This window comes from Megalops cyprinoides, chromosome 5 (genome assembly GCF_013368585.1).
Source record: "Megalops cyprinoides isolate fMegCyp1 chromosome 5, fMegCyp1.pri, whole genome shotgun sequence".
Classification (NCBI taxonomy): Eukaryota; Metazoa; Chordata; class Actinopteri; order Elopiformes; family Megalopidae; genus Megalops; species Megalops cyprinoides.
The window spans coordinates 29856674-29880837 of record NC_050587.1 but is presented as its reverse complement, the minus strand read 5'-3'; the positions used below and the strand labels follow the sequence as shown (position 1 = coordinate 29880837).

Below are 24164 nucleotides of genomic sequence, written 5' to 3'. Positions count from 1 at the left end.
TCCTTGTGTTACTGGGGCAGCCATCAAAGCCGCCATTGTCCCATGTCCCATCTGTCCCATCATCCAAGCAGCAAGTGCTTCTACAGCCCTATCACCAGCATTTACCTGCCCCAACAGCCTTGATAATTGGATCATTGCTGCAAGGTCCATGACTGGACCATCATTGACTCATGACTTCCATGCCCTGGCTGCTGTTGGATGGAGGGAGCCGCCTCACTGTGTACCCAATACCACACTGCCCCAAGACTCACTGATTCACTTTTCATGTTATTGTACTGTTAGCAATCCCAGGAGTCTCTCGACAGCCTTTTTCCAGGGGTCAGGGCACAATTTACCAGTCCCTCCCCCCTTAACTGTCCTGAGCTTTCCATTTTTTTTTTTTATTCCCTTTGGAAAAGGCAGCACTTGGACCATTGTAAAAGATTGATTGAAAAGGGGGGCCCGATCTAAAGCTCAAGCAGGGCGCGAAACATAGTGACTATGTTTCCATTCCTACCCCCACTGCCTCCCAGCATCCCAATGCCAACGTGGGGACAAAAGCCTGTCACAGCTATATGAGAGAATCTGGCCAACAACACATCACAGCAAACACTGATTATGGCTTGCAACCAAGCACATATATTGAGCCAAGATTTTTCTGATTATGCGCCCTGCATTTCTGAAGGGTCACATCTCAGATGTCACGTTTGGATGGAAGTTTTGCTTTCCAAGAGAGTGACACAGAAACCAGGACTGACAATATTTTTTGCTCTCAAGCTTTCACACTTTCCAAATATGCCAGCACTGATCGGTTTAAATGAATGAAAATCACATCCACAAAAGCAAATTGTAATGATTTGCTTTCTTTACTTGGGAGCTCGAAGTTGTAAGTTATTTTACGTTTGAAAATTCTAAAGATGGATGGGTTTCTTTGAATTTTCTGAACAAGACACAATCACCATTACCGGCACCATCCACTCTGCACCTACCCTTGGTCAACACACCATGCCACACACACTGTGAACAGCAATTCAAAAAACAGAGCAGAATCCAGCGGCAATATCAAAAAACAGGACAGCCTCGGCAATGACGCTGGTAGGTCACACTGGAGCTGGGAATGATTAATTCACCGCCATCTCATAACAATGACATTGTTTATCATGTGCCATTTACACAGTGCAATGGGCAAGGACAACAAGGCGACAATACAGGTGTGAGCTTGCTATTTATTGTTATCAAGGAACAGATACCATGGTTACCTGTACTGGTAGACATACAATACAACAAACCTTATTAGCTGTTGCTCTCAAAAGGCTCACATTCTGGCAAAAACAGAACTGCTGGATTACACATACAGTATATTTTATTGGCAATTAGATATGTTAAGTGAGTACATTCTCCTCTACAAGATATTCATGTACAATATACAAGTTAAAAAATATAGTCTGTTTGCATTGAGTTCATCATTTTCCATTTCTTAATATTCAGGATGATAAAATTCACATTAAGTGTTTGCGGTTTTAGTCTTATGTTTAACTGTGGCGATTCTAGAGAGAGTACTGGTTTAAAAAAAATGAATTTAGCTATACCACCGCACGTACATGTATAGACACATGAGTGTTTCTCGATGCTTGCGTGGATGAAACTTAAGTGAATTAAGAAGCCGTTGCATGATCATGGCTCTAGCAAGAGAGAAGGGAAAAAGAGACGCAAAAGGAACAGGTGGACATCAGCATTCACTGAACGCAAACATAAACCAACCCACTCGCACTACGGTACACGGAACAAACACACACAAATGCAGCGCACGGGACGAGTACATATGCTCACACTACAGTACAATGAAAGAGCAGAGAGCTCGCACGCACACCAAAACACACCCAGACACACACAGAGTACAGTACGCTGGATACAGAATATCCCAACTCAGTGGGGGACCAAATCTCCCCCCCCCCCCCCCCCCCCCACCCCTATACCGACCAGAACTGTCCCTGAACCACTTGCCAAAAAAATAACATTAGAAACACACCCAGGCACAAAGCCAACAACACAGCTACTTCCAGCATTGTACCCACTTCCTCTCAGTGGCCTTAACATTGAGCTGTATTTTAGAGGCGAAACCCCTACATGGGTGTCTGCTGGAGGCTCTGGTCAGAGCGAGGACCGAAACTGACCACCACAGACAGGGCCTCTTCTTGGACACAGGAACAAGAGACTTTCTAATCCTTGGTTTGTAAGAAAAGTCAAAACTCAAGCGTAAGTGCGTCGTTAAATTTCCTCTTCCGAATGTGCCCACACTTTTCAGACTGAGTTTATCCACTGTGCAGGGGTGAGTGTGGGGCCAAATGGTAAGACAATTAGAATGCTAACAATACATATTTGAAATGAAATGGAAAGACATTTTAACCGTGGCAAAGCAAAGACAAAAACTGTTAAATTATCAATGTGGGAATTACACATCCAAATTACTGTAGTCAATGTTAAGTACTTCTCGGTGAAAAAAAGAGAATGGAGTTAAATGTACTGCACTAAATCAAACACAGTGAGCCCGAATTCACATTGCCTCTGTAAAAACCATCGCGTTCAGTATCGAGGCAAACATCGTACAGCCACAACACACAAGTTGGACTGAAGATGTGGTCAAAACTGATATTCAAGTCAAAACACGGAGTAGCACATTGAGAACTTGGCCATAGATAATAACTGGTGCTCATTGTTATCACCACGTATTGCCATTATACCAGAGTGAAGAATGTGCCGTTATGTCCTGTATTCTGAAATTAAGTTCACACGGTGGTTCCAAGTACATGACAGGTATTTAAAACAAAAACCATCAAAGAGTATAACAATGTAAAAAAAAAAAAAAAAAAGAAAAAAGAAAATGACTTAAAAGTTCTAGCGGGCAAACTAGCAGGACTTGCTAGTAAGCCTTCAATTTTGCAGTAACTGACACAGAACAGCTCAGAAGGCGCTGGAGCTCCCCTATGGGAGAGAGGCCTAAAAGCTGTCCCCAGGGTTCCCCTCAGCACCTGGGACAGAAGGCGAAATGAAACCTCTTCCGAGTGGAGACGCTGCATTTCAGTGGCTGGAGACACTGCGTTGCTACGGCGACGCCGTGTTAAGGACACTGTGTTTGAAAGGGAGCGCCGCACCCTCGCTGTGCCTTGCTGACGTCCAGCTGCGAGAAGGCGCAAAAGGCAGGGGGAGATGCTAAACCCTAAATAATTTAACTACTGGGCGACTTCCTGTGACTGAATGGATTTTCTGGGGTACACCGATTACTGCTTCCTGTTAGATCGACAGCAATGGAGACCATAGCAATATTATGCCTTTTACCCAGAATACCTCATTCAGGGACAGGCTACTTGAAGAAATGTATCACTTGGTGGACATGCTGTATACAGACACAAAAAGTCCCTTTAATACTAAATAGGCTCCCTTTGCTTGAAACGAGGCAGGAAAAGGCAGCTCACAGGTGGTGAAATAGGATTTTTGGCACAGGCTTTATCCTGAAAAGGCCTCCCTCATTGCTTCTCTGCAAAATTATAATGCGTCTTCCTTTGGCAAAAAAGAACAAAAAAGAACAAAAATAACATAACAAAACCCCAAAAAATGAAACAAATGTATGTTCAAAGGAGAGATGGGAAAATGGGAAGAAAACATTTTCTCTGCTGAGAGTGTATAGGCTGCAAATGGGGTCCCAACCTATGGGTCTACAGCAAAGGTGTGTTTTGGGGTGATTTTTCTCAGGCGTCTAAACTGGGTGTTGATGCTGATTCCCAGACTAAGGCTTTGTGATGGTCACAGTGGTTTTCAAAGGGGGGGGGGGTTTAAAAGACAAACTGCTTTAAATGGAGGAGGGGGGGGGGAAGGACGAACTCTCCCTTGGGGGATCGGAGCCTTCGCAACTCAGTCTCTGTGTTTTTCCGCTTGGTCATGATCACATCTCAGGCATTCGGGCGCAGTTTGCAACAAAGTAAAAATCAGACTCCTGCCAAACAAAGCAAACACATCTATTAGCAGACCACAAGTGGCTGGCATCCAGGCGTTTCACAGTGAAGGAGCTAGGGCTAAGTATAGACGTGGCACTCATTCTGCAATAATCCAGACTCAATATGCATGCAACTCCCCGCTGTATGCTGAACTTCAATATGCAGATTCCAAATTATACAACCATGTTATCGGCAAACCTTTCATACAAAAACTCAATATGGCAAGGTGGTTGATAAATTTAAGTAGCCACTACTACTGTATTCTGATCCTGAATGTTAGTGACTAGCTGAGTTCACTGTGCAACACCCGGATGTTTCAGTGTTTTGGCATAGCCCTATTGGCAGAAAACCCAAAAGAAAACAATAAAAGTCACATGGAAGTAGTGTTCCACAGCCACAAAGGCTTTGTCTTTCATATAACCAGCGGTGCATTTTATACCTGAGTAATAAGAGTCAAGTACCAGGAATAAAAATAAAAAAAAAAAATTAAACTGCACCCTGGAAAACTATCAGCTGAATTGCTCAGCTGCATAAATGACGTACTGAACATAAACTAGTAAAAGCATTCCTTCTTGTTCAAACTTAATTGCTACTTCTCTTCAACAGTATTTTTTTTTTTTGACTAAAAGTATGTAAACATTTTTTCCAAATGCTTGGTGGAAACAAATCAAAGCTCCATATGATGTTTTTTCAACAATGAAATAATAGTCCATATTCATCTAAAGCAATGCTTGCTTAAGATAACGTACGATAATATAAGGGAGAATAATCTTATATGGAAATACCGCCTTATGTTATAATCTACTGTCCGTCTTCACAACGAGTGACGGGATAAATGAAACCAGCTTGTCTGTCGGTACTGAGACATCAGCATCGGTGTTGGATGTAAAGGGAGGGAGGCAGCGCCAGGTCCGTTACCTCTGACTAGAACACTGGGAAAGGCGAGCCTCATCTGAAGGTCTTCTGCTGCTGCATCAGGCCCACGTTCTCGTACACCCGGGAGCTGTCCTCTCTCATGCTGCAGAGGGAGGGGGAGAGAGGGAGACGGAGAAGGAGAGGGAGAGCATTTGTCATCACTGCTGGACATCAACAGGCAAAACCTGAGAGGAATCTAGACTCTCATTGCTGCAGAGACAGTTTTATAGCATGATACCCCTTAGCAAAAGTGCTTTACGTGCAAAAGATAACAATAACAATAGTTGAATAGAATATAACGATTTGAATTAACAATTTGAATAACCATTTGAATTAAATGAATAACTGAAATACAGTTCACATGTAATGTATATACAGTTCAGCCTGATTAACAGTCCAAATAGCCATATCTGCAAGGTGGAAAAAAAAAAAACTAATTTTTTACTAGAAAGACACAGCCACAAGGTACATGAGGTATTTTCTCAGGTATGACTCTGGCTGTGGCTGTGGCTGCACTCACTCTGCACAGGTCGGTGTTGGGGTACAGGGAGGTAACGGGCTCTGGTCTCCTCCGGAAAGGTCTGAGAGCGAGTATTTGATGTTGGTGTACTCCCGGCCTTTGATTTTGCTCTTCTGCAAACAGGAAGAGGGTAACAGAGCTCTCACGCTATGCAAAGCAAATGCTGAGAGTATGACTCTAATGTAGCAGGAAAGAGGTGGACTGGCTATATCTGCTACGTCATGGTGACGTGGGTTTAAAGAGTGTCTGGCTGGGAATGACTAGTGACACTGACAGAGGAAGTGAGTTGAAGAGAGGGGACAGTGATGAACAGGAGACAGTAAAGAGATGCTGAGGACAAGAGGAGGAGGAGGAGAGAGGCATGAGCTGAGGAGGAAGAGAGAGGAGAGAGGTGAGGAGAAGAGAGAGGTGAGAGGTGAAGAGGAGGAGAAAGGCATGAGGTGAGGAGGAGGAGAGAGGCGTGAGGTGAAGAGGAGGAGAGAGGTGTGAGGTGAGGAGGAGGAGGAAGAGAGAGGAGAGAGGTGTGAGGTGAGGAGGAGGAGGAAGAGAGAGGAAAGAGGTGTGAGGTGAGGAGGAGGAGGAGAGAGGCGTGAGGTAAGGAGCGGCCACTGTAGGAAGCCGCAGTGGCAGGATGGAAACGCGCGGTGCTTGCCTGCTCCTCCTCGATGCGGCGCTGCAGCGTCTCGATGTAATGCTGAACGGCCATGTAGATGAAGCGGTACTGCGCCTCCGTCTGCACCATCCCTGACCGCTGCGACCGCACCATCTGGATGGTCTTGGGCACATCGATGTCGCAGTCGACCCCTGGAAGCCATGCATGAAATTTTAACTTTTCTTTTTTCCCCTCCCCCCCTATCATAGCAAGGTGACTGGTCCCCTCTCCCGTGGGCTGCAGCAGCAGACCTGCTCTAGTCACACTTAACCTTCTGACTCATTAATCACTGCCATAACTGAGCCTCACTCCTCAGCTCAGAGTGATAGTAGAAACCTTATAAACATGCTGGAGTCCAGCAATTTAGGACTACAGTTGAGTGGCAGTGACTGTCGCTTATTTTGTGTTGTTCCGAAAAGTGAAGCAATGTTTTGTGGTATTTTAACGTGCCGTGGTAATTAAATAAATTCTGAGAATCAGGGTGAGTGTTAAATGACTATGCCTATTATTACTTGGTTGGTCTAACTGTAGACTTGCACTGTGTTTGGCCTCTGCATATTAATATTTTACTGCTGATTTAAAACTAATTTCATGCTGCAAATACACATATACAAAGATTCAGTGATCAAGGTAAATTTTATGTACCCGAAGGCATTCGCTTAATTACACTGTATTCAGAAAACAAAACGAAAATATCAGTGCACGCACCTTTTTCTCTGATCACATCAATAAGGATGTCGATCACAATAAATGTCCCCGTTCGCCCAATTCCAGCACTGCAAAAAAAAGGAACGACATTCTGAAGTGAGACTGAAAGTCAGAATACATGCTAGTTTTACTAACGTTTCTGCTATTCACCCAAACAATGCAAGAGCACAACTACTAAGGATCTGAGACAAGTATCTTGTGTGGTCCCTGTGATGCTCCATTTAAATCCCCTATCCACAGCCTTTAAAATGACCATATCGCAAGACTGCATTTGATTAAAATGTAAACAATTATTCATGCAACTATTCACACAAAACTAACGTGTCTGGAAGGCTGTGTGGAGTTTATGATTGGGAACTGAAGGTCACCACCAGACACACTTAAGCTCGTCATACACATTTAAAGACACTAACCTCAGGCTCACAAAAAGAAAATACGAAGTGCAAGCACTTAAAAATTCATATCTTCTCTGTTTAATCGATTTTGTGTTATTGGAAAAGTATGTTTAAGTTTAAGCTGTACAAGAATATCTGAAATAACACCTTTACTTGAATATTTTACAAAAACAGTTAAAAGATGCAAGACACCTCCAGGAGGCATTTTTAAATGCACATTTTCCAATGGAATTACATAATTATTACATTATAACCCAATGTCTGCAGAGTTAAGCTCCACATCGACATTCAGAGAAAAAAACCGCTGCCCATCGGTGGCTACACTAATATCCACATGCTCCATGTTTACAGATTAAAGGATTATGGTCAGTAGGTTGCCATTATCGCAGCATCAGAAAATGTATGAGAGCTCCATGCATTAGCCCAAATCTACCACTAAAAGCAGTACGTCTGAAAATGTAAGAGTCTAAATATAAGCATTTGGTTATAACCTGAAAAATACATGTGTGAAAATAAGAATCAGGTCACGTCGGAAATGTTGCGCTTGGCGTCAGAGGTGTATAAGACACACAGCGACACAACAAGCGCACCTGAAATGAAATTCAACTCTTGAATTGGAAATTTGAAAATGATGGGCGATTTTCAATTCAAGAACTGAATTTGATTCCCTGAATTGCCTGAAATGAAATGGAACGGACCCCCAACTCTGCCAGAAAGGCCTAAGGGTACATCTTAATTAGACAGTCTCCGCCTCACCTGCAGTGCACCACGATGGGTCCAGCCTCCAGGATGCTCTCCTGCTTCAGCTTGACCTCCTCCAGGAAGTCCAGCACACCGCCCGGGTCTGTGGGCACGCCGTGGTCCGGCCAGGCCCGGAAGTGGTACTGCCACACGGTGCGCTCCGTGTTGCCCTGTGGCACGCAAACAGTCAGCGCCAGAAACTGGGTCAGGACACACACACAGGCTTCACCAGTACAGCTTTAAGTTAGACCATTCTGGACCTTCTGGACCCTTCCAGCATATGGACCAACTGGAAGGGCAACGGTGGAGCTCTGGGAAGCAGAATTCCTACATCCTAAGTGTAAAGCCTCAGGTTTGGCTCCACCTTGTGGTAACACCAATCACACCACATAGTTCACAACCTTCGATGAGGCTCACCTGTCCGACTTTGGACAGCTTGAGCTCTCGCAGGATGTAGTCGTGCGCGGAGGTCTCCTTGACGTTGCGGACACGCATGGCCCCGTATTCCTTGAGCGCCGACACGTCTGGCCAATACTTCACACACTTGCTCTGCAAAGACAAACATGTTCTGCCTCAGTTCTCCCTTGTTTTCGTGATATTTACCTTGACTTGGACCATGTTATTGCTAAGATGTTCATATATACTGGGCAAGTCAGCAAGAACCCAAACATGTCACTGTGCACCATTTCCATTTCTGCCTTAGGGCAGACAGTGTAAAGCAGAGGGCTACTTTGGTTGTTAAGCGGAAAAGTCCTGCAAATTTCAGATATTCTAATCCATCAGACAGACCTTAAGACCTACAGTAGCAAGAGAAATATGTTCCCTTCTCAACACGAGCAGATGTGTGGTTATGTGAAAACTACAACCGACCACCAGAAAACAACCACCAGAGGAACAGAGAGGACCATGGCCGGTACCTTGCCCCGCTCCACTTCCTTTGTCGTCATAACGATGACACGGGAGTTCTCCTGGAAGACCATCCTCCAGAAGTCGCTGATGGTATTCTGCAGGCAGCCCTGAGTGGCGATGTAGCTCTTCTTCAACTTGGCGTTGTTGCACTTGGACTCCAACTCGGGCTGAGGATGATATCAACACTGGCTTCACTTCAAGTTGTCTCTCACAACCATTTGAACACGATTCATCTTCCGACAATATTTCAGCCTCAAAAGGGCAGCTAAGACCTATCATATTAAGTTTTGCTTTTATTATTGAATTCATTCCCTCGAAAGAAATGCTTAAAACACATGGTTAAATATGAATGTCACAAAGTTGGTCCCTACCATGATGATATTGGCATTGATGTAGTCAGATCCAGGTTCATTCGTATCCCCGTCGTTAAGCACCACACGGGTGTGGTCGACTGTGGGACAGCAGCAAGTTAGAGCTCATAACATATAACAATTGCAGACAATGTTCACAATGCACTAGGGGCCAGTACACCGAAGTCAGACTCACTTTACTCAAATATTTTTAAACACTGGGGGCAATACACTTGAGCCAAACTCACTTTGCTGAAATATTTTCAAACACCATGGGCCAACACACTTAAGTCAAACTCATTTTGCTCAAATATGTTCAAGGGCCACAAACAATACCTCGGTTCCACTTCTTGTAAGTCAAGATTGAACAAGTCCTAAAGGATTGTTAGCTACAAACTTTTAAAACAAAGTTAAAAATAACCCCAACACTACAATAGGTATCTGCAGCACCAATGTCGTCCTCGGCACTGCCGATCTGACGGGCTGTACTCACATGGCAGGATGTTCTTGTATCGGTTCTTGTTCTTGTTTTCCGCACGCTGGCCCTCCTTGCGGCTGTACAGCAGCTTGCACTCCTGCTGCTGCAGGGTCTGTGTGTGTCAGAGTGGGAGGGCGTGAGGGAGCGAGATCCACAGCTATACTGGTGCTGCTAAGGCGCAAAAGAATCACAAACGAGTGGCTCTCCTTACCTCAAACTCCTCCCAGAAGCCTTGCTTGACCTTGTCGGTGGCCTCTGCCAGCTTGCTCAGCTCCCGTACCCGGCTCTCGATCTCTGCTGCGTTGATGCGTGTGGTGTTCAGGGGCTTTTAAAAGCAGAAAAGAGCAATGATGTCAAGACTCTAATTACCAAGAGCCACACATATTTTAAAGACGTTATTATGCAGCAATCAGATCTGAATCCATTTCACAACGGGCCAGGAAAAATACCAGGAGTCATGTTGAACATTAATTATCAAACGTTCAATATGAATTCCAGGTAGATGCGAGGTTTTATAAACTACTACTTTAACAAAACTGCCTTCTTTTACAGTGGATTTTTTGCCTTAATCAACCAGCAGGCATGCATGCAGTGTTAATACCAAAGTGAATCAAAATAAAAAAAAAAAAAAGGCACTTCAGATGAATCACGTGGTGCCACTTCAGGACAGATTCTGACCACCAGTTTTCCCAATGCATTACCTGTTTGAGTTGCAGAACTGTGCCTAATGTTTCAACCATAGGGTTCTTCTTGTAATGCTCCACCAGGTCAGTGAGAGAGTCGAACTTCTCCCCCCCTCCCACGTCATACTTCAGGTCATGCTGTCAGACAAAGAGGGGGTCTAGTTATTCCTTGTTCCATGGGCCACTGTGGTGTTTCTCTCCCCAATCCTCCCACCAAATTCTGGTGCTCTGGTGCTCTACTGCTCTGACTTTGAACAGGTCCCAATAAGTGGTTTAAATTTGCCACCTGTCTCTGCTGATGAGGTTTCCATGTGTATAGCGCAATACAAACATAACTATAAAGTAAATGGCAGTAAATTCTGAATAATGTGAAACCGTGACGTAAACTTAGTGACTGTTCATGTTCTAAAGCATGCAACTTTTGAGAACTCACCGGCTGAGCCAGCGCTGAGCCATGACAACATTTCAGCCTAACCCTGCCAGCAAATCACAGCCCCCCCCCCCTCCCCAAAACACCCACAATTCCCTGCAGCCCTTCAGCCACGGTGCAGTTACCTGGCAGCGGATCATGACATGGGTTACTTTGGGCTTGCTGTCGCTGCTGTCCGTCTTGTCGTCACCGGTGCGCACGGAGAGCACGAAGTCGCCAGGGTGGCTCTGGCTCTCCCGCACCAGGAAGCTCCCGTTCTTCCCCTTCTCTGTGAGGAGCTTCTCCGCCTCCCGGCCCGACAGGTGACCGTGGAACCACCTGGAGGAGGAGTGTGCGGTCAGGTCGAACTTCTTGACACAAGCACAAACACACGCACAAACAGCCTGCAGATCAGCCAGCGCATTTGCGTTTACACACATTTAGAAACATACTTTCTCTCCTGTTTTCTACATGTGCTCATTAGGTAAGGGAAGTTATGGCCTCATGCAACACACCCACAAAATGACAACAATGCATCCCAGTTTACACAGGTAGACAGCCTTCTTGTCAGCCAGTAGATCACTGCGGTTTCTTTGCCTTTTCACCATTATTTACACTTATAAATAGGTGTGGGAACCACAGAGTAACTCACGATATGATTCTATCATGATACGTTGCCCACGATAACAATGTTATCAAGACACAGCGATTCTGCGATACTCGATACACTGCAAGACAATCATATACAATACATCACGATATCTGTGTAACTGAAGAAGAAAAAATACCCCTAAAAAGGCAAAAAGCAGGAATTATGTATTTATTCACCGCATTGTGGTGTCAGTTTCACAGTATTTGACAATGAATTATCTAAACTTCGCAAATGAAACTCCGGAAGGCATCGGAAAATGCAGCCGTTGTGTTACATATTTTGCAGCAATTAAAATCATTCAAGTCATGAGTTCATTCTGTATTTTACATTAGATGTTTTCTGAATTGCCTCCATGTGTACTGAAATACAGTGGTTAGGTGACAAGCTAGATCATGTATTTCCCATTGTCGGCTGGTTCCGTTATTTCTTGTAGGGACACGTTAATGACAAGCTCCTATGTGTCATGAATTACCTGGATTGGCTTGTAATGGTTACATCGTTCAGTCTAGTTTCCGTATTAGAGTGCTACACAACCCCACACCATCAGTACGAAACTGTTTTTACTGAATACACCCTTTCTCCGGTCTCCACTGATGTGGTGATGGTGTGTGTGGACGATTGTGAGCGTGAACAGGCGCTTCCGAGGCCAAACCGCAGTTCAAATTAGTTTTGAGGAGGTGGGAGGTTTGCTAACCATAAGGGAAGACACAAACCACAGAAAGCCCAAAGCATTGCTGCTCATCCTTATATAGTGAAAAGTTAACAGCAGAAAAGCAATATTTGGCGCCAGTGTATCAATAACGTATCGCAAGAGGAAGTAATACGATATATGCCCATACCGATATTTTGTCCCACCCCTACTTATAAATACATAAAACTCTTGATGCATTTAGCCACCCAAGCACAAATCCGCAGTAATATACCTAGGATGTGGAAAACAATCATCTTCCCTCTGTTTAGACTTGAACAGGGTAAATACCACAATCTGGAAATGTCCGGTTCATTGGTCTACTTCAAACTGCATGTGTTACTCTCATTTTTATGAAATCATTCAGATTTTTAAAATATGAAAAGAGTACTTCAGCCTTCCATTCGTATTTTGACTGGAAAACCGGAGCCTATGAAAACAAGCTGTTTCCTTAGACACGGCTCTTACTTCTAACCACGTCAAAGGGCAATTCCAGTTGTCCTGGATTTGTTTTCACATATCATATTGATTCATGAAGTTCAGTTCACATTGGCAGTTTCTATCAGGCCATCAGAAGAATTACATTGTAAAGGGAAGCGATACGACTGGTTCAATGTGTGACTGATTTGATGTGTGATTTGTTACTTTGACGGATTCAGCACGTGATGGATTCAATGTTTGTGACCGATTTGATACATAGGCTGCTGTTATGGCAGGCTCACCTCTCAGATGTGGGGTCGGCGCAGTTGAGAGGGTACTTCAGCTCGATGACGTCTCCATTCTTCTCCTTCAGCTGTCCGTGGTGCTCCATGTAGTACTGCACAAGCTCAGCCAGTGTAGCAAACTTCTCCCCTCCGTACAGGTCGTAGTAATCCCCTGTGTTCTGGATCTTAATGTGGGTGACTGCTCCATTCCGCCTAGTCAGGGGTGTGGAAACATGGCAGGACACAAAATTTGACAAGGGTTCTCCACTGGCGCCTTTTTGGTACACCTCACCTGCTAAACGTGCTCATCATACTTACACTAATCACACTTTAGTACAATATCAAGGTTTCTAACACATTCATCTCCACTGAAAAAACAGGTCTGAATACAGCAATACATTATCATTAATAAGTCTTTGGTCAGAAAACCTTCACTAGGATGACCTATACTGCATGAAATAATGTGCCCTGCGGCAATCCTATTACAGACATAACACTACATAGGATTTGACTTGATTGAGATGATTATTATAACAAATGCAATAAACAAAACCTTATCCTTGCATAATCTATTTCTGCAATTAAGCTTCAACTTGCATTTTTATCTTTTAATGATGCACAATAAGTTTTTCCAACTGTCTTTTGTTTTCCAACTTGGGCCAATCCCTGTTCAGGTTTTTCTGGAAGTCAGGCTACTGCGGCCAGTCACTCACCTGACGGAAAGAGTGAAGTCCCCAGGGTTGCTCTTGCTAGGTCGTGCCAGGAAGCTGCCGTCCACTCCTCGGGTGAGGAGCAGGTTCTCCGCTTCCACACCTGTGATGTTTGGGTGGAACCACCTATGGGCAGAAAAGCTCCAATATTGGCATCTACAACAACAGACTGTTTATTGCACTTGCAGGCTGCCAACCACAAACCTCTGAGCATCTGCAGGATTTTGAGGGCCAAGTACAAAAAATGGGGCGATGGAGGAAACGGGTTCATGTAAAGTACACGGTTCCAGAAGAACAAGAAAGTTAGCATTAACAAGTTGTACATTGTTTAAGAGGTGATCAACTTTCCATTACCCCTGTCTGATATCAAAGATAGATGGGAGATGACAACAAAATACACTTCCTAAAGGGAATGAGAAGTAACAAGCAATAGATTTGACTATATAGGAAATAAAATAATTAACCCTGTACATTTCATCCATTACACACATTTCATCCATGACCTCTCTTAGAGCTGTAAAACAACTATACAGTACTCCATTACTCGTATTACTCCTGTAATTAGAGTGATAGATGTGTTTCATGGAGTAAATTGAAAAATATGCTTAAATGAAACTGTTTTGATAACCCTATAACACAATCAAATGAAAGACAATGCATTTCAGCGAGTGTCTAAAGAAATCTGAGCGCGCGTTCGGTACTGTGTGGTCCTCTCCTGTATCCAGTTTAACCACAACAGACATATCAATGTCTCCCACTCTCACTATCTACTATCAAGTACATTACCTATACGTCGCCAATATTTCAAACTGTGTCAAAGTGCGAAAGCTTTTACTTTAAACAAACATGCCCGCACATATTTTATGACGCTTTAATTTTCAATTTACATATATAAACCGTACAACCATCTGCCTCTTTACAGGCAGACACAGCCGTACGATGGCAATTAAAACCCGGTAACCACTACCTCAGAGTTCTGTTTATTTATATAGCTACCTAACCGGTCGCTACCAGACGTATTTAAGGGAGCAACCGTCCAGCAACATACGGGACTCGCTATTAGTCAGGTTTCTTAGGCAGTGGTCTGTGGTTGGGGCGACGGGCTGAACCTTCACTGAAGCGCGGTCAAAGAAGTCTAACTACCTGAGTTAGTATTGTGTGCTGGTCGCTGCCAAACTACTGCAAGATAAAAAGCGAGAGCGAATAGGTCGCGAAGGCCTTTTGCAGAAACATAACACACGTCAAAGTAAACGGTAAACTGAATTTGACAAATCGATGACTTTAAAGACACGTTTAGGATTAACGTTTAATAGCACCATACGTGGCAGCTAGTTAGCTAACTAACATTTAGCTACCTAGTCATATCTTACTGAAAACACTGCGACACATGGTTAACTAGCAACTTTTTAACTAACAGACAAACGTGACGGTGTTATTTTCTTACTGGACGGGGACGGGACTTTCGGTTCGACTAACCCCTAAACAGTATACTACGGCCAGTTTGATAAATAGCGACCTAGTAAGCAAACCCGTTGGCTTCTGCGAGTTAACAATTATTTCTGGCTCGTCGATGTATTCATCACTGAGATGTAGGCGCTGCCGGGAGAGTTTGTGTTTCATTTTAAATATAAATATTTACTTAACTAAAAATGACAAAAGTGGGGCAAACCGGTGCACGAATCGACGTGCTCTTATTTGCTTAGCGAGCTAACAAGCTAGTTATTAAACGTTAAATGGAGAAACATCTGTTCCTAGGTAGCTGTACAAGACAGCTAATCTCATTTAAACGTCACGTTCATGTCAATCTCCAAATTCAAGCAGGATTGAGGTGTCATTTTGTTCGATAATCAGACCTTACCTCCGAGATGTCATTTTTTGCTTTTTTTCTTCAAGCCTTGTTTCCTCGACTGGAGTTCCTTGTTGTTACTGTGTTAGCTTGAAAGCTAACGTTATCAGCTATGCTACTCTCCCACCGTCTACCCCAAAACAAGGCCTCATAAGGTCGTGACCCCGCTCAAAACGGGTACAGGAATGTGTACATTTGATCAAAAGATTTTTACGAATTAAAAATACCTAGGCCTCAGCCCCCGAGACTCTAGTAGGAGTCGAGGTTAAAACGTCACCAAACATGCGACGAAGTGGAACTCCTCTGTTTGACATGCGCAGTATGACTCAAATGACCCCATGAAACCAATCATTCCGAAACGAACTGGATAGGCAACGCCCAAACTGAGCAGCATAGGATAACCGTGTCTGGCCCGAAGTTTGCAGATGTGGGAAAACACTGGCTGTCTTTTGGCTCACCGTTGCGGAAACTCGGCGTACGTTCACTGACACCAGCATCATGTGGCTAGCTCACTTTGCTCACTGAAAGCATTATTAAATCGGTACACATAATATGATGATCAGTGAATACGCCTCGAACCTGCGCAAGATTCATCCAAACCCAACTGCAACATCTAACACGTGTCCTCCAGTAGCATCTATGCCATTGCTTTAGAATACTCAAATTAAATATATTAAACTGTATGGGGAAAACTGGTCTTCTTCTTTTAGTGGGAAGAATAAATCAACAAATAAAGCAGAACTTCACTTTTTACTTTCACTTCCTTAAATTTTCTTAGACGTGATGAAATGTGAGAGAGGGAAGTAGGTCTGGTGCTTAATTGGTAGCTTTTACTGCAAGTAATCAAACTTCCTATATTATATTAAGGGTTTAAGGAGAGGTAAACTGGCCCAAAAAAGCTGCCTGAAACGTCACATAATAAGTATCCTATCCAGTTTCAGTTCAGTTCAGTGCCTGAAAAATGTTTAAGTACTGCCAGGGGATTTGAAGATGTCCGACTGGAGCCATCAATTCCTATCTCCCAAATAAAAACTATTGTATTTATGGGATGGAAAGACACATAAACAGACAAAAGTATAACAGCAGTACAATACTTATGACATGTGCAATATACCAAACGAAATATTCACTATTCATGAGAGTGAAACATCTGGCAAAGTAAAAAGATCATTTTTTTTCTTTTTATAAATATTTCAAAGTATCCTCTTGTTGTAATGTTTGATCAATAAAGCTTATGTTAAAAAAACTGAAAGTAGTCCCTCCCATAGAATTTTTTTACTTGTCACTATTACACGGAAGGGCAATTGAAGCTCCAACATAACTTTATGTATTGAGTATAAATCATTGGTTTTGGAGTGTAAATATTTTGAACCTGGGTGTCACTGCACACTGATTGATAAGGGAAACGCATTTTTGTAAATTATGTTTTTCTGTCAATATGATTGCAGGGTTTTCGGGGATTTGAAGGAACAGAGCAAAAAAATAAAATAAAATAAATAAAATAGTGGGATTAAGTATTAGCAGGAGATGTTATGGCATGGAACTGAATACCACATTTTGTTTCAGTTTAGCTCCATAACTGATCATCGTTCAACATTTCAGTATAGTAGCTGGACAAATATGTTTATCATTAAGGTGATTACACAATTCAGATAAATGGTATTAATTATAATATGGTATTTAATGATGCAATAAAGCTTAGTTTATTGCTATTCATATATAGGCATTAAATAGAAAATCCATATAATAAATAATTGCATGGTATGCCACTATAGAAAACCTGAAGTTTACTTGCTCAGTGATCCCAGGAGGAGTTAATCAGACTGGCACAATTTGCTAGACATTTAGTTGCAAGTGCATTATGAAGGAGATAACATGAATTGTTGGATAACCTTTATTAAATTTGTGCAGAAAAAAAAATTACATATTCAAAAAAAAAAAAAACCCAAATGCACGTATCTTTGCGAATGCACTGTTTTCTATAATAAATGTTATTTTCTCTGGCTTTTTCGCAATTTGTCTCTGCTTTGATAGTCATCTGAATTATATTCAGTGAAGATTGAAAAGGTGTGGCGTATCCACGCCAGGGTACCTTGTGTTTTTTTTCCCTGATTGCAAAGTTCGTTAGCTCGGGACCCAATCGCTCGAGCAAATTCAGAGTATCTAGCTAGCATGTATTTTGTCCCTCGCAGCTATTCGTTTGTCTTTACGTGGCAGTATTAGGAAAGATACCCGTTTCCTTTACTCAGTCACAGCACAAAATACAAACTCCACCTCCTTTACGTTGGTGCCTGGTCGGAGCTTCCTGGGCGCTGAGTGTCTGTGCTTCTTCTCCCTCCGGTTTCCGTCAGTGGTCGTAAGGCAAGGAAACAGCTAATTAACCGGCAATATACAAATAAAGACAACGATGTTTACCCTTTCGGAGCTTATTGTCCTTCTAGCTGTCTTCTCCGCCACAGCCTCTGGCTACTTCGTCAGCATAGACGCTCACGCCGAGGAGTGCTTCTTCGAACGGGTCAACTCAGGCACTAAGATGGGCCTCATGTTTGAAGTTGCCGAAGGAGGTTTCCTGGATATCGATGTGGAGGTGAGATCCTGCAATACTGACACATCAGCCCAGCATAGGCATAACGCTACCGAAGCGGTTCTGCACATGATGGGCACGACTATGTAGTGGACAGGTGAAGTAGGCCGTGCATGGCTGAGCACTTAGCTAGCTAACGTTAGCCAATTTAGCACTAGCAAGATGAGTGTTGGCTGGCGGTGCTTTAGATTTTTTTTTACTTTGACCTATGTAGACATAGTCAGCTATCCTCATATGGGTAAACACTGTTTCTTAGCCGTCTAGCTATTTCGATTGTTTCTTTTTTTCTGAGGGAGAAAACTGTGACAAGTTGAATATCGGACTGGGTGTAACAAGCTGGTTAGCTATGTTGCATTTGAATGGAAAACATTAGCTAAATGACAGGAAGCTAGCTAGCTGCGAGAGGTTAACAGCTGCGGGTAGTTTGTTCTTCAGTCTTGTTCCCAAACTCATGTAACCAGGCAGCTAGACTAGTTAACCAGGATGCGTAGCTGGTAGGTTAGCCAACGGTTCCAGCCTGTAAAGAATACTTTACCAAACGGCTGTAATTCAGACGACAGCAGTGTTTGAATCTCTCCACCTAGCTTGGCTGACTGGAACATCTGTTTCTGCTTTTTCCGATTAAGATGAATTGTTCTCCTCCTACTCCGAAAGAGGCAGAACACGGATCATCCCATGAGATGTTTTGACGTGACCATGCCATATTTTAGTGCGTTCAACGTTATATTGTATTTGTTGTATTGCTTTGAAACGCTCATATTTCATTACTCTACATCTTAAAAAGTGACCCCAGTTTTAAGTTATCTACCGCAAGTGAATCTATATAAGACATATTAGAAAAGTATATAAACACATGTACAACGTGTGTTTTTTGTAATATTGATGCTTAGACCACAATTCCCAACAAACCAGTTGCATAACGGTGCACTAAAAATGCTCTTTTATTACACCAAGACTATCTTTTTGAACTTGGCCTGAAAGTAAACAAAATGGCATTTCTGATACAAATATTACAATGTGGCTTGGTGTTAATCTGAGCATGTGAAATATTTATTCTTAATTTCAAATCAGAAAGTCATGTCAAAAGAGACCTGTGTGCATGCAAGGATGCATCGATCATGTTTGTAGAGAAGGGCGTGTATCAAATACTTATGCAGGCTAGCGTGTTAGGAGTTAGTAGAACATGCTGATATTGCCATACTATTTAATTATTTGATTTATTTTGATATTTATGGGCTGTTTTCAAGCTTTATAATTACCCTACACAGTCACATACAAGCTGAACAACTCTGTGAATGTCAAGTCTTGGCACCTACATTGGGCTGTAGAGCAGATGGGCATTTGAAGCATATGTTGTGCTTAATTGAGCTACAGTAATACATTTTGAATTTTTGGTGAGGGAGTTAAAATTAAATTGCAATATTGTTAGTATAACAAGCAGACAGCTAATGAAATGCATGTTACTAAGCTTAACTACACTTACTCACACTCAGTAACAGCTGCACTTAACCACTAACTTCACAATCCACAATAATAACTAACTAAATTCACAGTAATTAAACCAAATATTTTAACATAAAACTAGTCATTCCTCTAAATTCAAAGTACAACCACAGTCCGCATTCTTTGCTGTCCTATTTAATTGGCATAAAGTACATAAAGCCAAGCAGTAAAGTACTGTTTTTAAAAGTTGTCCTATTTGGAGTACTGAGGTAGTTATTTCCACTCTTGCTGTGGATACAGTTAAGAATTGGAACGTCCACAGGGAGCTTCAATATGGGCCAGTTCTATCAGCTGTCTAGTTTAGTGAAGCTATACCTTATTAGAGTCCAAAGTGCACTCATTTGAAAGATCTAGCTTTTTACTGGCAGCACAGTAGCTGAGTGATTACAAGTTGTAGGTGGTATATGGTGAATGTGTTTGCTTGGCCATTGAGAGCTTTTTTCCCACTTGCAGATTACAGGGCCTGACGGGAAGCAGATTTATAAAGGAGACAGAGAATCTAGTGGGAAGTACTCAGTGGCAGCACACATGGATGGAACCTACAAGTTCTGCTTCAGCAATAAGATGTCTACCATGACTCCCAAGATCGTCATGTTCACCATCGACATTGGCGAGGCCCCCAAGGGTCAGGACATGGAAACTGAAGGTGAGATGAAGAGTTTGTGTGGGTGGGTGGAGAGTTGTCTTCCCTTTTGACCCAGTCTTCACCATCATCAGATCATTTGTTTTTAGCCAACAACCTGCATAATGAAGACACCCCCCCCCCAAAAAAAAAAAAAAAAAAAAAAAATCAGTCAGTTCAATCATATTTGGTGCAGCCAGGCTTTGAGATGAAATTCCACAGAGCACTGTGCAGAAATATGTGGTCTAGCTCTCCATCCCTCCATCAGTCACAATCGCATCTCATTGCATCAGGCTTTGACTGTTGTTTTACATGTTGCATAATATTACTTGCATAAATAAATGGTTCGAGCACCCTCCCACACAGAGGGCGCTCCAGCTGTGTCACATGCCTAGCGCTGTGTAAAACTTTGTACGAGGCTTTACTGGACATAAATGCATGTAAAGCCACTCTTCCCTCCTGAACTCGCAAAGAAAACCTGGTCAAGTGGTTGTGATTGTCAGTCTCACTTGATGTAGTTTCCCCCTCCCCTTCTGATTCTGTTCTCTCTGATTCTGTTAACCCCTCCCCCTTAGGTGGTGGTGACAGCTGGGATGGTAGGTTGTAGGCTGCATGAAAAGCTGGTCACACTTACGTTTAACTTTTTGTCCTTGTTGTAAAGTAGCAGCACCCCGTTTTAGTCTAATCTAATCAGTGTGGTTAGAAATTTTTATCAGCAGAATTACAACAACAGTTTTGTGAAAGTGCTTGGTTTTGCTGTTGTGTTTTGGTATGGACATGAATATTGCCTGGAAATGAGGCGGAAATAACATGGATGGGTATTGTTTGGTACTAATATAACAGGCACTGCAAATGAATATGTGTTTGTTCCAAATACCAGTGGAAAAACAAATGCCTGAGTGTATAGGGAGGTATAATACTACTCAAAGTCTAAGTTCTGGTACAGTATGGCTTTTTCGTATCCTCCAGCAGTGCATGACACATTGGTGGTGGATAAAGTGAATTGGCCCCCTTTGTAAAGCCCTTTGAGCTCCTTGGATGCTATATAAGGAGTTATATAAAAACAAGCCATTATTGTCATGTTAAATATTGGAATGTTTTCTGGATACAGGTGTGTGTATTTTATTTCTGTTTAGGTTTATATCTATAGTGTTACAATATGGATATTATCTAAGTTTCCCACTGGGTTAACTTGTATTGGTCTAATGTTAACCCATGATACTTTTAGTTGAAGTGTGAAATTCTCAAAAAATTAGTAAATACCAAGCATTTGTTACATGCATGTGTTAGCCTAATGCTTTTGGATCACACTCAGCAAAACCTGAAAAACATGAATGGAGTGAAAAGAGAGAGGATACACCATATGGAGGAGCCTGAGGATTTCATTGTTCACGTTACGGATTTGTTTTCCTGACACCACCTTGCTTGACATTAACATTCCAGGTGCTTTGTGTATGTGCAGTGAAGCATGGGAACATGACACTGCTCTTCAAATTCTCACTGGCGTCCCCGTCTCTCTTTGCCCTACAGCCCACCAGAACAAGCTGGAGGAGATGATCAATGAGCTGGCGGTGGCCATGACGGCGGTCAAGCACGAGCAGGAGTACATGGAGGTCCGGGAAAGGATACACAGAGCGAGTAAGGCCCTCTCTTCTTAGGGAATGGGTGCAGCCGCCTCCAAAATAACTTGTCACATGGCAAGAATACGCAGTTTGGAATAACAGGTCTCTTCCAGTGAAGATGCACACTGTCTGGAAATGTAGCAGTGATTATGAGAGTTTGATTCAGTGTGGGGCTGAATTCAGAGTCAGTTGCACTATGCAATACTTTTTGTGGCTGCTTAGTGGTATTTTATCTGGCTAAGATGCAGGATGTCAGTCTCAGTCTTTCTCTCTGTTTTCCTTTTCTTTCAGTCAACGACAACACGAACAGCAGGGTGGTGCTCTGGTCTTTCTTTGAAGCTTTGGTTCTTGTTGCCATGACTCTGGGACAGATTTACTACCTGAAGAGGTTTTTCGAAGTGCGGAGAGTGGTCTAAGATGACACATTCCATTTTTTTTTCCCCAAAGCGTTCCACCATTTGCAGTACCGAAACAGTTAGTCGCACCATTTACTTCAAGATTGGAAATGTGACTTCACTAGACTTCTGAAAAGCCTTTGAATACATATTCCGTTTTCCCCATTGTCTGTATTCAATGCCCTCTTCGTTTTCTTATTTTGTTTTGTCTATTTCTTGATGTAGCTGTTACCATTGTACATTTTTTTGTAACCTTTGCCTTTAAATGACTACAAAAAAAAAATCTTAGAACTGAGGTCAAGGTTATCTTAGCTTTTGAGTTTTCAAGCTTGAGTCCTCTATAGTGTTGAGGACACTAGTAATTTATTTGGTTTTAATCTTGAAAGGTTATAAGTTAATTTAATGCAGTTGGAACAACTGTGACGACAAACATGAAACAATGAAGTCGGCTTTCTTTGACCCTGCTTGTAATTGACAGGTATCAGTTGGTCAGTCACAGTGAAGAGGCTTTAATATGGGATTGGGATGGGGAAGGGGAGGTGGGGTATTCACTGCTGTAAATTACATGTCAATTAAATGTCAGAGGGCCTCCATTTGGCAAATTTCTTGGTTTAAAATGGTCCAAAATGAAAATTCCTTCATTTTAATGTACTGAGTACGTTCTGATACATGCTGATAACAATACATTACAACACAGATGAATTGTACGATTGACACCCACTGCCCATTAGATAGGCCTGAACATTGCATTGGTTTGACATATTTGTGTCCGGTGGCCACTCTGGAAAGATGCCCAGATGTTCAGGGAAACAGCCACAGTGTGAATTCCACTGTCTACTGCTCTCATGGGGTTGTCCTAGGACATCTGTGTCATCTTTGTTCACATCCAGGGCACATTTGAGAATTTGAGAATGTTTCTGTTTGTTGGGTGGGAAACCTTTTAATTTCCCTTTTATTAATCTTGGGATAAATTATAGTTTCAGGGTACGGGTGTGGATCAAGACAATGTTGTGATTGGTGTAAAATAGTTGCTTGTATTTTTTTGTTTAACTGAAATTGAGGGAAGAAAGCATTTTATTTGTTGGCAACACTATTTTGTACATTTAATTTCCTGGTCAGAGTGTATATTCATTATCAAGAGGAATATTGTTACTTTTGGGAATTGGGGGCTACCAGAGACATGAAATTGGCTGGGACAGCGGCTGCTTCGCTGTCTTAGTAATTCTGTGCGACACCGGACAGCTCAGATGAAACTGTAAAGATGTACAATTAAAAATGCTGATGTTTGTCAAATATGACCCAGGTTTAGTAAATAATAAACAACATTCTTAAAAACTTTTCTTGATGTGGTTCACTCTCAGAAATCCACTTACACAACATAAAAGAAATGTATATAAATGTGAATTAGCCATCTGCGATTGAACGTCACGCATTATTATGAAGAACTACAGCCAGTGTATATGTCTGTAAGCAAATGTGCCGATAAGACCGTAAAAATTCTTTTTAATGCTCCAATGAACATAACCTGACAATACGATATGAAGACATCACTGAACACCTCCAGGTGTGCCTTCTGTAAAATAGTTGGGATAACCTTCGCAACATATCTAACAAAGCTGTGGAAATGAAAAAAATAGAGCAATTGGTTGAGAAGTATTTAAACTGATCAAAGCGTTCTTCGTTGACTGTCTGTCTACCAAACGTTGGGAAATGTTCGATATTCTTGACAGATGGGTTCACTTAAGGTTTAAGCATACACAAACCTTTAACCGTGGGTAAGGGTGCTGGTGATAATCAAGTCAAGCACACCCATGTGGTGTGTAGAACTAAGACCTTCTTCAAGGACCGTGTATTTCTTGTGTATCTTAACAGGAACTTCCACGTCCACAGGCGTAAAATGTTTACATACAAAGTGATCTCATGTCGCCTAACAAATTCACTGCTTACGTCCACATAAATGAAACGAACAGGAAATTTTCAAAACTCGTCTTCTACTTTCCGTCAGCATTGTTTTGAAAATTTCCTTGATTTTTTAAACTTCCATAAAGCTTTGTTACAAAAGTAAAATCATACGAGCGATTTAGTCATTTAGACAAGTAGTTGTTTT

General features: G+C 42.3%; 2 protein-coding genes across 2 annotated transcripts; one reads left to right on the top strand and one right to left on the bottom strand.

The window, feature by feature from the left end:
- Positions 1-3844: 3844 nt before the first annotated feature.
- Positions 3845-15600, bottom strand: ptpn11a (protein tyrosine phosphatase non-receptor type 11a). Its single transcript, XM_036529196.1, has 16 exons — positions 15344-15600; positions 13489-13611; positions 12794-12988; positions 10878-11070; positions 10341-10460; positions 9851-9964; positions 9655-9751; positions 9183-9262; positions 8820-8978; positions 8320-8451; positions 7918-8072; positions 6767-6834; positions 6059-6210; positions 5407-5519; positions 4890-4989; positions 3845-3970 (listed from the first exon to the last, which is right to left on the bottom strand). Exons 1-15 carry the CDS (start codon positions 15355-15357, stop codon positions 4920-4922), a joined length of 1785 nt encoding a protein of 594 aa, XP_036385089.1. The 5' UTR covers positions 15358-15600; the 3' UTR covers positions 3845-3970; positions 4890-4919.
- Positions 15601-17594: 1994 nt separating this feature from the next.
- tmed2 (transmembrane p24 trafficking protein 2) lies at positions 17595-23392 on the top strand. The gene is made up of 4 exons (XM_036529042.1): positions 17595-17918; positions 19872-20064; positions 21571-21678; positions 21954-23392. The coding sequence occupies exons 1-4, from the start codon at positions 17739-17741 to the stop codon at positions 22076-22078; spliced, it is 606 nt and encodes a 201-aa protein (XP_036384935.1). The 5' UTR covers positions 17595-17738; the 3' UTR covers positions 22079-23392.
- Positions 23393-24164: the final 772 nt, after the last annotated feature.